This window comes from Melanotaenia boesemani, chromosome 15 (assembly GCF_017639745.1).
Source record: "Melanotaenia boesemani isolate fMelBoe1 chromosome 15, fMelBoe1.pri, whole genome shotgun sequence".
Taxonomy (NCBI): Eukaryota; Metazoa; Chordata; class Actinopteri; order Atheriniformes; family Melanotaeniidae; genus Melanotaenia; species Melanotaenia boesemani.
This window is the reverse complement of record NC_055696.1, coordinates 26657033-26672176: the sequence shown is the minus strand read 5'-3', so window position 1 is coordinate 26672176 and position 15144 is coordinate 26657033. Positions and strand designations below refer to the sequence as shown.

Sequence of the window (15144 nt, the reverse complement as noted above, 5' to 3'; positions counted from 1 at the left end):
AAGGTGAATGTGGGGGCTATCCCTGGATTTTCCTGACTCTGACCATGGATAGAGGTGTCCATCATCATCGGCCGATGGCTTCCTGAGATATTTACCTGCATAACACCTCTATTAAAACGGCTGGAAACCTGCTCAGGCTCACTTTTCATACTAAAACTGAGACAGTGTACTGAAAGTTTGCTTTTTAAATATTATATTTTATATACTTAAGAGTAGTATAGTGAAGTATACTTAGCTTATACTGAAAAGTCTGAGACTAAGTACATTAATACTACAACTTGTACTTTCATACTAAAGCTTATACTTGTACTTAAGTATAATTTTTACTTCTTCCTGCCACAAAGTACTAATACTTAGTATATCTTGATCCAAGTACAGAATCAGGTCACATCATTGACTTGTGCTTACATTTAATTTGGCAGAATAAAAATGTTTTTTACTACACACAATCACTTTGCGGTATTACCCCCGTTATTAACCTACATGTTCAAGTAGTGCTGTATAGTGCTGGAGTTAAAAGTTTACAGTCAGTAGTATGTGTGCTCAACTGCATTATGTTCCTAAAAGTTCAGTTTTAGTAATTGTAAGTTCAGAAAAGTATACTTAAAGTATTCTTCAATAAATTAAAATGTGGACTAGAAATATTTACGTACTACACTAGTAGTATATAGATGAGATTACTTTTATACTTGGAAGTGTACTTTAATAAACTTAAAATGACCTTATAAAGTATGTTTAAAACATACTTTTATGAACTTAAATATTTCAGTTTAGTCCAAAGAAGTATTATGCTAGTATACTTTATAGTACACTACAAGTACATGGTCTGTAGTATACTTGCTATACTCATAAGTTCATAAATATACTTAATGAAATAACCTTCAAGTATGCTACTTTTTGCTAAGGGTAGGATTACCTTACTCATTCCTAGAACTACTTCATTAATTCCTAGATGAATTAAGCTACTGTTCTCTGGTTTTCACTGAAAGTAACATGATTTTCTTTTAAGAGGAGATAACCAGGGGAATTCACTCTTAAACAGCAACAAATACTTTATCTTGATTCTGACACATCTGTAGTAATCTCACATATCTCAGCTTTCTGTAGAGACCCAGATTTAACATTCAACCCTGGTAGTTGTGAAGATATACTTCATTTATTCTGGGTATGTCACTTCAGAGAGGAGACAGAGAAAAATTTGGCCTTGTGATGAAGAGGTACAGATGAGGTACAGAACGATACATAATTCTGTGTTTTTTTAATGCCGATAAGTTACAAGATTGCCCTTCATGTATTTGGTACCAAGCTACTGCTAATAGCTAATGTTATTGTGTGAAATCATTTTTCGTGATTGTGATCTCCTCAGAGATCATCTGATGAAAGGAGAGGAAGAGAAAAACAAAGAGGGATAGGTAGAGGAACTCAATCAGGGGCAGTGGACCTGTCCGTGCTGCAGAAGGAAGATCCCATGCTGTAACATTACTCTGTGTTCAATAACATGTATTTCAGCTGATTTATCAAGGGAGGTGGGCGACGTATTGATTCGAAATAACTATCTGAGAGATATTTTTGCGTTAGAATGCTTGCAGTTCTAGTGATTAAATCGCTACGAGAAACTGGTATTAGTTTGGTGTATTTTGTATGACTAGAAGGGCAACAACTACCCCCACCCCCATTGACAAATCAACTGAAAAAAAAAATCACGAAACACGAAGGAAGGCTCTCGAAAATACGTCCTGAAAGAAGCGCACGGTCGCCTATTGGTATGGACTTCTGTGAAGAATAACAACAACTGAAACGTTTGTTTTTTCTGCTGTAGGCTAACTAACAGACAAACTAGCCGTTTCTGCCATTTTATATAGCAAGTAACAGTAAATGATCCGACTTAAACGGGAGGATAAAGTTGCTGGACTACCCTGCCCTTTTTCTAACAAAACACCAAAATAAGCTTCACTGTTAGGTTGAATTAACTTACCTACACAGCGGAAAGCTGCAACCTCCACATCAGGATGGTCCTCCATTTCAATGTAACTGGCAAGCTGAATGATCAACGATCGTCTTTGCTTGTTACACCCCCCCACCCGCACCCCTCTGGAAACATGCAGTGATCGCAGTGAAAAGGCGTAAGGCTAATAAGTTTGTCACCTTTCAGCTACCGTATTCAAAGATGGCGATGCAACATGACAGCCTCTGGTTCGCTGCGCCGCCACCTATGTATTTATAAACAACTCATTCTAAGCTACGAGAACGCTTTCATTTGGATGCGATTGTGATTAGACTTTGGTAAAATACATATTTACTTGATTTTTGCTAACAAAAAGTCAACTAAGCTACACACTGTACTTTTAAAGTAAAATAGAATAATTATCAGATTCTTTAAGTGAAATTAGGCTGAAAAAGCCCCAAACATTTTTAAGTGGTATATAAAAGCAAAATCAAAAGGATTTGATGACCAAGATAGACTCAGACTTCTGAGGGTAGAGATTTCTGTCTTTAAAAGACTTTTTTTTTCTTTTCAGTTTCAGGATCTTCAAGTGGACAGAGAGACGCTGCTCACCTCCAACCGGAGCTTGGCCGAGGAGAGTCTGGCTGAACAACCCCGCCTTAATAATGGCAAACTCCAGCTGGCAGAGAAGTACAACAAACTGTCCAACCTGGTAACCACATGCTGGGAAAAACAGAGTCAACTGGGTGAGTTTAGACCAGAGAGGGGGGAGGTGTTTCGGGTTTCATATAACTGAGATGCCAGGGGGTTGATCATGGTTGAGATGGATGTGGTCATGATGACCGTGTCAGTGGTTCAGATTCCAAGAATGGGATGGTAAAGGCAATTTATCATACTTCTGATGACAGGACTTCTTTCTATGTGACCTTAACCCTTAAGACCCTTAAAAGCCTGTTTTTGCTATTTTTACTACTATTTACCTTCTATCCTCACGAAACCAACTCCAACTCAGCTGCTTTTTGGTGCCATTGTGTATCAAAAACATCTTGGCTTCATTCCAGCCATAGAGGAGCATTATTTTTCTTCTTTTCAGACACACATAGAACTTTCTGCTCACTTGTTGATCCTTGGCTGCTCCTGATTGGACATTAACGTCAATTTAGGCTGTCTGATCGGTGGAATAATAAACCCTACATTTTTATGGCTGGATTGTAAACCTCCTGGACGGGATATAAATGCCTGGAAAACTTCTGTAGATCACCTTAAGGGTAAGCTATCCATCACAATTTATCCCACAGTTACACACCACTGCTCCTGAGACACTGTTGATTTTATAAAGAGTAGCGGTCAGGTGTGCTGGCGATCTAGCAGAGTTTTAAGAGTTAAAGAGCTGACCATCACTATCACCATATGTGCTTCATCATAAGATTCAGTGAAAACATAAAAAAAAAAAACAAAAAAAAAAAAAACAAATTCCAAGACAAGGCCGCGTCCCAACCACTTAAGGTTAAAACTAATTACACATGATATTCCACAGTGGCTCCTCCTTGTCTTCCCTCGTAATTCCAGTAACACAAACAACCATTACTGTACAGTTTGAAACATAGAAAGCAAAATTACATATTTAGATGGTATTTGAGTCAGTGTGACACTCCCAGTGGAGCAGAGAATGAGGAAAGTTTCACTTCAGAGTGGAGAAAAAATTCAGAGTGTCAGTGAGACAGCCTCCAAATGCTCAGCATGACTGGAGTTTGGTCATGGGAACGAAATGGAGCATATCAAATGCCAGCGGGAAGCCTGCAGCAGTTGTCAAGCAATCTGCGGGGTAACGGGGGCCTTGCCTTTGTTAAGATAAGTTGTGCTTTTGACGGGGCAGTGGCAGAGAATGTCTTTTAAGCCGAAGCTTTAAAATTCTTTACAGTGTTCGCTAAATCAAGAACAGGTGATAAAATAAATTCTGCTCTGTTAATTTCCATAAGTAATGTCAAGTCCTGCTTATTCATAAGTCCAGGCTTTATGGATCAGGCTCAGAGCTTGGTGTAGTGTAATAAAAAAAGGCATTGCCAGATTTCTGTCTCAGCTGCTGGTCATTGATGGAAGTCGAGTGGAATTTTAAACTTCCTGTCAGAATACACAGATGCTATCCCACCTCCCCAGCAGAGCAGGATGGGCGGAGGTCTGTCCTTCCTCTCCAAAACATCTGATTCTCGTTTGGTGCAACAAAACTGGAAAAAAACAGAAAGGATGAATGAGAAGGGTTTCTAGAGGCGAATAACTAATGGATGAGCAGATCAAGGCAGACAGATGTATTGTTTAATACATCCTGCTGTTCGGTGGAGGGATCTGGGTGGAAGTATAGCTGGCTGAGTGAATTGTGGTCCCCAGGTGCAGGTGAAACCTTGAACCTTTCTACTTTAGCCAGTTTCACACAAATGCTACTGGCACGTGTTTCACTCTGATTTCTTCTTCTGCTGCACAAGAAACAATGAACAGCTTCGTGCATACACCCACACACGTGATGCTCTTCTTTAAAACAACTTCTGTTACATGTTGGAGGGAATTTTCATAGTCATCTCTGTTGATGAAATAGAGACACAATTTTTCTCTTTCACCAGTTAAGGTCTTAGGAAGATGGTGGACTAAGGGCATAGATTTGATTTTGACATTGACAGGGACATAAACGTGTCCCACAGAGGCCCATGGAAGACACGTGTTTTGTTGCACTTATGATAGAAGTTTATTTACAGTGAACTTCTATCAAGTTTTGAATTAAGAATTAAGTGAGTGGGAGAGCTGGGACATCTGAACAAACAGAACTTTATAATGCAAAAAATTCTATTCAGATATATTAAAAATATTCCATATAGAGACGTTGGAGTGTTGGAGAAATTTAGGTGTATTAATTTGGTTCTCATAATCACATTATGCTGTCTACATGATCACTTTAATAATCTGGTATCAGATTATTGATGATGAGATTTTTGGTGTGCTTGTGAACAGGTTCATTATTGACAAAAGGCTTCACAATGTCATCTGTGTGGTGATGATTTAGTTATGGCCAAAGTTAAGTGGAACAAATTAAGCAGCACACTGTAATCCACATGTCAGCGGTAATGCACCTTTAAGCTGGTTAATAACCTCCAAGAAAACCCTAAAGATAAGAAAAAGAATACAACTTGTAAGCCGATCAAAACAGAAAATGATACTGGGATAATATTATTGCCACATCGCCCAGCCCTGATAGACAGCGGGTAGATATATTGATCTTGAATATTCCTTTATCAGTGTGAATACATTCAGCTTTCACGCTTACTGAGATCCTATTTTCTGCTTTCCACATGTTTTTTTGGCATTCTGTAACAGTATACTTCAACATATTAAAACCATTTAAACACCAAATATTCGGCTCATCCAGGAGAAGGATGCAGACATCAGCTGTTTGATAACTTTTTTTCAAAATTGATTTAACATCGGTTGTAATAGAAGGAACTTTGAGAACCTCTTCAAGCATAGTCTTCTTTAAAAAGTTTCTAATTTTGCAAAAATTCATCTAGAGACTAGTGTTGTTAAAAAAAAATGATTGTCAAAAACTAATTAATTTTAAAATTTAGTCCATAGTTAGATATTAATTAGCACGGGTACCGATACTTAAATGCCACTTTGGCGCCTTCTGGTTCATGAAAAAAAATCAGCTGTCTCTATCCATTTTAAACAGGCATTGCAACGGGCAGCCCCACCTCTACAGCATATCCCTAAAGGACCCATTGTTTACAATGTTGCCAGCTTAGCAACTTGTCGCTGTGAACAGACAATTTCGTTCTCGTTCACGAGTTTATAGACCTCTCTGGCAACTCTTTACTTAAAAAAAAAAAGCAACTAGCAACAAATTTAGCATTTTTTCTGGTGTAATTGGAGACTTTGGCCTTGTTTCCACGCAAAACACAAATATTAGTCCTTTGCGGTTTTGGCTAAAAAATAAATAAATAAATAAAAAGAATGTACACAACAGTGGAATGAAAACTATGTCCGTGCAGGAGAAAACTCAAAAAGGACTATAAATCATGTAGTGCGCATGCCAGGCCTCTAGTGGGCATTGAAACTTTGCAATGACACACCCAGGTGTGTGCAGCATCCTCAGAGAACTGCAAAACACAACAACAGAAGTTTTAAGTGTCAGCCGCTAGTTATCTGGAGCATATAACCTGTGCAGCTTTGCTGATAACATTAATACTCTACCACAAACAGGTTTTGCTACAACAGACCAAATTACAGTGGCCCTGAAATGTCACAGCAATACAAAGTCACGATACGAATACAAAAGCTGCAACGGAGCGGAAGTTAAACTTTTTTCTTTTTACACACATCACAACTTGAGCGCCGACGGACATTACGACACAGGAAGTAAACAATTTTAAGTCCTACTGGATGAAAAGCTGTGAGATTTTTGGAAAAAGCACAAAAGGAAAGTAAAACATTGATGGTAAAATGTGAAGTGTTGCTGCTTTTGTATTTATGTTGTGACTTTGTATTGCTGTGACACTTAAGGGCCACCGTACCAAATAAATTAAAAAATTAAAAATTAAAAAATGACTTTTAATGTAGGCAGAAAAAAAATCTTTTAAAATGTTTCTAATGAATTAATCTAGTTTAAAAAAGTAAATACATTTAACTAGTTTGCTCTATTGTTTAAATAGTGAGCAAACAGTCTGACAACACTGTTCAAAACTGTATGAAGACAAACTAATAGAGTTATAAAATACAATCATGATTATTTCCTTGACAAGAATTTGTAATAATGACATCCCTAGTGAAATACAGTGTTTATAACGGGTTGCTATGGAGTGGAACCAGAGTGAGAGAAGAAGAGAAAGTGATTCGAGGAAAATAGTTCAAACCTACACTGTGTCCACAACTTTTGGAGTACAAGCTCATTTTAATGTCAGTGTTAACTTAGAAGACAATGTCTTGGCAAACAGCAGAAGGTGCCGTCTTTTTTTTTTTTTTTTTTTTTTACTCGCTGTAGTTCGAACTATTTTTAACAGAAAGAAACAAACCGCACAAGGATCTGTTCAGCAAAGCCTTGTTGTTTCCACGGTGTGAAATGGTAACAGCAAAAGTTATGGTTCTTTCACGACATGAAAACATTCGAGGGGAAGTTTCAGTGCATCTTCAGCCGGACAGAATCCTGCACTTTCATCACCATGACAACGGAACTGACACACAGATCTCACAAGTCCTGCTCAGGACACATGCACACACATTATAATACTGGATATGTCCAACTGCTGATGTGTTTCTGCATCATTGATTAAAGCTCTCTCAAACATTCAGATCTCACAGGATACCACAGATAAACATGATCAAAATCAACACTCAGACACGCATGTAAAGCTCCCCCACACACAACTGCTTACACCTATTAGACATATTAATGCCTTCATGCCTTGTGTTGCTAATTTGCTCATTTAATTTCTTTTTATTTTACTAATTTAATCTATTTATTTGCTTCTTTATCAATTTGATTTAATTAATATGTTTATTTTATTTATATTTTTTTTCTTGTTATGAATTTATTATTAATTTTAGGGATGTGCAGGACTAGTCCAACCTCATCGATTAGTTGAAACGGTGTGCAAAGTCGACAGCTTTTTTAAAAGTTGACGTTGTATTTGGAGGAGTTATGCGTCATTGTGCAGACATGCTGGTGTTAACAGCGCTGTGTTAATAGAACAGCCCCTTTAAAAGCCGGGGAGGAGGAGAGACGCACAGCGCAGTGGAGGAGAGGGGGAAGTCGTGAGAAACTTCCTGTTTAGCGGTGAATGTTTTGCTACCAACTTTAGCAACAAACACCACCCAGCTCTGCTAGTTCCAGCAGAGTCCTGTGTCTGCTTCAACACTGCTGGGTAAAGTGAAGGGAGCTAACCCTGAAGCTAGCTGCAGTTTCACCCAGGAGTAATCGCCTCATCTCAACCTCCTGACCTCAGTGTGGAAACAGAAAGTTTTCAGCGATAGTGGAGGCAACAGACTAGGACAGCACGGTTACTAAACCCTCAGAAAAGTTGCTTCAGGAGCAAAATAACTAGTTTTGTTGTTGCTGAACGCCCCTGTGGGTGCGTTGTTTAGCCCACGTAGCATAGCAGCCACCATATAAATGCAGGGTTGATCCCGACGTCTCCCTGACACACTTTCTCATCTACCTGCTGAACAATAAAGGACATTAGAGCTCACACAATGATAAATATATAAAAATGTAAAAAACACTTATTCATGGAAACACTCAATATACACACAACTTCTCATACCTGTTTTACTATTTCCATTTGGAGATAAAGTTTTTTTTTCTTCATTATTGATGATGAATCAGTTTTGAAAGGCCTGACTAGTCGACTTCAAAAATAACCTAAACTGCCTAATTAATCCCTGAATAATTTATTTAATATTTAATTGTAGTTTATTTTATTCCAGTCTCTTTCTTTTTATTTTTTTCTCTTATTTTTTTCGTGTATTCATTTTGCTTTTATAAAATTGTAAATACATTTAGGGGTTAATACCGTTTAAACACCATTATATTCAGCTCTTTAGAAATTAATATAATACATATTAAGATATCAGAATTTTCCTATTTTTGTCAAGAAATTTGTATTTCATTCAGCGCTTGGCTTCAGACATTTTATGATTCTTAAAATAATGTCTTTAATAAAACATTTAATATAACATTCTCCTAATCGTTCTTTAACATTCCCAGTTTTCAACAGATTCAGCCAAAATCAACCCACACCCTTTTTCTAATGGAAAAAACATTTTCTAGTTGATAATCATGTAAGGTCAACATGTTGTTGTTGCTGTTAAGAAAATGATGAATATCTTGTATTTGGTGACAGGGTTATTTAAAGAAAAATAACGAGGAAGAAAGGGGGTGTGTTTTCTGTGTTTTACTGGCTTAGATGTTAAAAACATCAGATCACTGTGGCTATTTTTGGCACAGCTATGTTTCTATTTAAACATCAATGCAGTGTCACATGTGGTGTCACTAACTGTGGATCAAAACGTTGAGGTGTCTTTCTAGAATCTATTTTTTTCTTGACCAGTAAAATTGTACATCACACGTTTCAAGTGACAGCAGCCTAATTAACAACAGTGTGAAGCAGCCACAACACACGGAAACATGCGGCACCTTTTGGTTGCTTTAAAATAGAAATGCCCGCAAACACAGACAGAAAACGGCAGGTTTGCTGATCCATCAGAGGATGTTGGAAGGCAGCCTTGGACACCTTAGTCAGTGGGATTGGAGGTGAGCACAAACTTTCACCAAACATCAGTTACTATCCAAAGCTTAGCTGTTGTCACTGAGCACAGCTAGGGATGTCACAAATATAGATTTTCTTGCTACAATTATTGTCAGAGAAATAATCTGGATTTTAAGAATAACATGATTATTATGCGTTAATTAATTTCCCAACACTATAAAGTCGTAAAATCAAATGAATACTCCTTATAGGTCTTTCATTTAAATGTATTTCTATATTTTGATGCCAACATAATAAAATAAAATAGCAGCAAAGTAAAATACCCAAACTCATTTCAAATAAATCCTCTCTGCTGTATAAAAAATAAGTAATAAATCCAACATATTAACTCTAGCTGGTGACACCAAGTTATGGGGCTCAAAAAAAGGCTCTTTTGGGACATAATAAAACATACAATACAATGCAAAAACTGTGTAAAAACAAATTACATTAAAAAGAGCTCTGTGTATGTCTGTAACCGACAGTATGAAGTCTTGGACTGGATTCAGACTGTAATACCACTACACCAAGGTTGGTCAGCAGCTGTTTGGCTTTATTGGTGCTGTCTACATTTACAGCTCAGCTGCTCCTTCTGTTACCTGAGATAGTTACCTGACTTTTAAGCTTTCTAAACAGATCAATCAGTCGACATCCTAAAAGCCTTTTGTCGTGTGTGAGGTTTTAAATTCAAACAACAATGCAGATTTCTGACCTTGACTCGCTTATGAAAGTGAAAAAACTTGTTTCCTCGCCTTCTTTTACATGATTCAGCTGGTCGAATGGTGAATGTTAACCTTGGATACATCACTATCAGTCCTTTAGCATGACATAGTGTATGTTCTTTACACGTTTTACACATTTAACTGTTAATTGAGAGCAGATGTGGGGACAAGAAATGTAGGGAAGGAGTGGGGAGGTATAGCAGAAAGGTCAGAAAAGCCTGCCTCAGTGTCATTAAGTTTAATGTTTAAGGCACAGCGATTTCTAATTAATCCAGCTTTCTTCTTTTTAACATGACTGTTCTTTAAAGCAAGTCAGCTGGAAATAAACTTCAGGTTTTCCTTCATCAAACCTGGTGCAGTATTTAGTTAAATGTATTGAGGCGTGAAATGAGGAATGTTGGCATGACTTCAGTCAAACCTCCTCATGTCGAGTGTGATGGTTTGATGCCAGTCAGTGATTTCAGCTGTACTTTTCTCCACACTGCTACTTCTGTGTGGTATTATTTCTCCTTTTATCTGTTTCAGTCCATTTAACCATTTATGCTTCACAATCAGGGAGGATGAAAGTGGAATCATTAGATTCATTTTCTGTTCTGGAAATGTGGTCGTTTCTCTTCCACTACGTCACTTTCAGTAACAAGCAGAGGTCGGCTTTAATGTGCTTTCTTTTCTGACGTTTGATTTGTGATCCTGGAAAGTGCTGGGTGGTATAAGCAAAATGATTTATCATTGATTTTAACAGATTTTGACCTATATTTTGTTTTGACATCCATGACTGGGTGTTAACCTCATTTTCCACTGATTGAGAGAAGAATTATGAAGTAGATTCTTTAGAATAACCCACTGTGTCTTGATCATATTCCTGACTCCGTCTTTCTCCACAGAACTCATCAGAACCAGATTACTTGATGGCAGTACTCCAGGCTAACTTTTGCATTGGTGCACTGGTGCTCTAACTTTTAAATCTGGTGCATCTCACTTTTCCCACAGTTGCTCCTCAACACCACATTTTTAATATGTTTGATAGGATTTCTTTGGTCGTTACCCAGTATACACACCCATTTACAATCCTAACACACCTTAAATGGAATAAAAGGCTCGTAACAGGTTTGTAAAGAACTCGATGAGGAAGTTCAATAAACTGAGACAGGTGTGCTAAAGTAGGAGCAGGTCTAAAACATGCAGGGCAGTGGGCCCTGAGGACCTGCACTGGGAAACACTTCTTTTAAAAATAAACGTACCGTGGTAGCTTTGTAAAAACTGAATGAAAATAAACATTTCAAACAGCTGAAAGTAAGACTGTGCTGCTACTGGAGATTTCCCTCCTCCTCCTTTCTCCATTATCTGCTTGGAATTGAATGTTTCTAGAATGCTCGACCAGTCATAAACATCGGTTTGTTTTGTTTTTTTTTTTGTTTTTTTTTTTTATTGCACACAGCCAGTCTCTCGAATCAATAGTTACCTTGACAACGATTGACATTTCTTCTCCAGGACAGCCTCCAGGTGCAGCTCAAACACTCGGGGTGGAGGCTACTCTGGCTTACTGGTTTGTCGGAAGCAGCTTTTCATTTTTCCCAGAGCTGTGTAGCGTTGGATTCCTTTTTTTTTTTTTTTTTTGGCATTTTTGGTGCTTTTGCAGATGTGGATGAGACTAGATCCCTGTCATTCCAGGTGACGTCACACAGACGGGAGGTGCAGCAGTCAAAATTTATTCAACTTACATCCAGATTTTCTGGAGATTTCTCCGCTCAACATCTCCAACAACACAGCTGCTCTGCTGCAGGTTTACTGGTGCAGCAGTAAAAAAATGTAATTACGCACACGCACATAGTCGTCTTGTGGTTTTGTCTGGAACTGTCACGTTCACAAATGAATGAAATGCACTTCTGACTGAAAGTCAACCAAATAAGTCACTCAGTTGATGGATTTGCAATGAGACTGTATTTCTTTGTGTATGTGAGAGAAGTGGAACTCTTGGAGCTTTTTAAATCACTTTTTAAAACTTATCTTTTACTGTTGCTGTAACTTAACTTTTGTTTTTGTGTTGTATATATTCTCCTTATTCTGTTTGTCTTCCATGCTTGGAGCACGCTGCTTTTTATGCACCCTGTTATGCTCTTTTCTTTGCTCTAAATTGTGCTTCTTTGTATGTATGTTTGCACCTGGCGGCTTTGTTTTAAGCACTTTAAGTTTTTTTTGCCTGAAAGCGCTTATATAAATAAAGTTTGATTTTGATTTATGGAGTGTTTCACCGTTAAGTCAGATTGACCTCATTGAACTATGCACGTTGGCTCAATGTCATTTTAGTGATTAAGAGTGATAGAAGTGGTGTCAGAGGACTTCCAGAGTGGACTCACGAAATGGTGAAGGCGTTACTGACAAACAGTTGGTGGTATTCAGATAAACCCTGAGACTGGAGCTCATCTGAACCCAGAGACAAAGATGCAGACACTGTCAGCCTGGTTGTGTGCAAGAATGGTGGCATTTAGCTTTGGTTTTGCACCCCGCTTGAGGTGAGATTGCCCTAAATAATAAATGAAGAGGGCAAACATGGCCAAACCAAATTTTATCATGTTATCATGTTTTTAAGAAAGCTGTTCCATCTTTTCTCTTTGTGCTGCAGATATTTTTACATCCAGGTCAATCACGCAAAGCACATAAATAAATAAAGTATTGGAACACTTTCCAGTGGAAGATGACAGCAGGTGCTTCACGGTGGTGTGGTTGTTAACGCTGTAGCTTCGCAGTAAGAAGGTTCCTGGTTTAAATCTTGGCTGGACTGGGTTCCCACTGAATAATCTGGCTTCCACCCATAGTCCAGAAACATGCATGCCTGAGTTAATTGGTGATTTTAAATTTATTCTAGGAGTGTGTGAGTGGTGTATAGTTAGCTGTCTTGTTTGTGGCACAACACAGCATCCTGAGTCATCCATTTTCTATACCCACTCTTGTTTGAATGTGTATGGAAAATGCATTACTCTCATTTGTGTGGGTATAAAAGATGGATGGATGGATGGATGGATGGATGAGAGCAATCCAACAACCACTTTTAATGAGGTCGGGCTTCCTTCAGTGCTGCCAGTTTGATTAGAAAGATCCGTTTTAATCACTTTAGATTCCAGTTCATTTGGCTAAGCAACACACAGTGGAGAAAAAACTTCTGGGTAACGAGCCCATCGCTGAGTATTGTTGCTGACCATGTCCATCCTTTATGACCACAGTGTAGCATCTTCTGATGGCTACTTCCAGCAGGATAATACACCATGTCACAAAGCTCACATCATCTCCAGCTGCTTTCTAGAACATGACAATGAGTTCACTGGACTCCAACGGTCTCCACAGTCACCAGATCTCAGTCCAGCAGAGCAGCTTTGGGATGTGGTGGAACGGGAGATTCTCATCATGGATGCAGCCGACAAACCTGCAGCAACTGTGTGATGCTGTCATGTCAATATGGAGATAAACCTCAGAGGAATGTTTTCCAACACCTGGTTCTCTACCTGTCACACCAAGAATGGAGGCAGTTCTTTGGTGAAAAGGGGTCCAACTTACTCATTTCAAACATTCAGCTGCAATCAGTGATTTCACAACAGTGATGTTTAAAAAAACCCCCAACATCAGAATATCTGAACTCTTCTGTACCCAACATGCATGAATGCTAGAATGTCTGTTACTGATGCAGTGTAAGAAAGTCTTTTCATTTCATAGTTAGTAGGAGCAAAAAACAACAAAGAAAAAAAGTTATGCATTTCTTTAGATGTGTTGGTGGTTCATATATCATAAAATCCTTTTTATGTTCAACAAGAGAAAGCTTTACTTAAAGCTTTTCCCAGTAACAAACGTAATCTGGCGTAGTTAAGTTGTACTGCAGATTAACTGAGTGGAATATGTTGCACATGTTGTGTGACCATAAATAATCACTTTGTTTAGCTTGTGTTACTTGGTAATCCTTCATTTTTAATCCTTCTTAGTAATCTACATCCAGTGTTTTCAGAATGGTTAAAGAAATGTGACAAAAATCTATTAGTTTTTGTATTTAAAGCTGTTAGGGGAATACCAGGGAAAGTCCTCAGTATAAATGAAAAAAACGTGAATTGAAGACCATTTTTGCATCCTGGAAATTGGTGTGGATATAGCAAGCTGCCTTAAAGCCAGTATTAATCCCATGGCCAGATCTGGCCATTGCTTAACATGCTGGAAGAAAACACACAACAGTAACTCAGCAGAAGAGAACCTAAAGACTACATATTTCTTTTTCTTCCTTATTTTAAGTCAAGTCTCTCTCTATCGAACATGACATTTGGTGAAAATTTGAATTAGAAAGAGCAAAGTGTTACGCTCAGTTGGCGGGTTTTCAGAGAAGCTGTGAAGCTGTTATGACACGCTTTGTTGCGTGTTGTTTTAGAGGACATTAAAGGCTGTAGCCCTGCAGGGTTAGTAATTCACTGCTGGACTCGCTGGCTGATTTTCAAGATTCAGATACATCCATGTTCTGCGAGGCCCCTTTTGTAATAGCGTGACCTATTTGTGTGCAAACAGCAGCTGATCGCTCGCCCCACCTCTCTTCACTTGATTTCTTGTAACCGTTCTGTACAGTAGAGTTAGCATCCTTCAGAGTGGAAAGGATTGTGGTTGTTAGTATGGACTGATACTCTTTCGGCCTTTGCATTGACCTGTGTTCAACGATATGCAACAGCCTCTGACATGAGGTGATGTTACCAGCCGACCAAGCGTGCAGCGTGGAAATCTGTTGTGTTTAAAGGCAACCATGAAGACTGTGAGATGGAAACCACAATTGATGTTCAGGAATTCTGTCCACTTAATTTATTTCAGACATTTTCCGCTCATTTATATGTTGAAGTTACAGCTTTACGTCTTGTGCATGTAAAATGTCTTTGCTGACTGACAAGACCAATATGCACATTTAGTTTAGCTCTACCTAAGGATACATGGCAGCACCTGGTAGTATGCAAGTTTAAGCTAAATGAGTTGGAGGCTATTTATTTATTTTTCCTTTGCCAGACATTCAGTGAAAAAATTCAGGGTTTTTAGCATTTTTTATTGTTCCAGTAATGACTTAACCTACTCTGAGATATTTTGCTTGCTTTCCTATTATTGCTGTTTTTGCTCAAACAAGATGGATTAATCCTCATTTAGTGTCAAATACATTTATTTTTCCTTATATACTACA

At 38.2% G+C, this 15144-nt stretch overlaps 1 protein-coding gene across 1 annotated transcript in view; it reads left to right on the top strand.

Moving 5' to 3' along the window:
* Positions 1–15144, top strand: part of vps37d (VPS37D subunit of ESCRT-I) — a 60400-nt gene that overhangs the window by 15987 nt on the left and 29269 nt on the right. The window contains exon 2 of the mRNA XM_042007480.1: positions 2520–2691. Within this exon, the coding sequence (XP_041863414.1) occupies positions 2520–2691 (172 nt within the window). The remainder of the gene's footprint in view (positions 1–2519; positions 2692–15144) is intronic.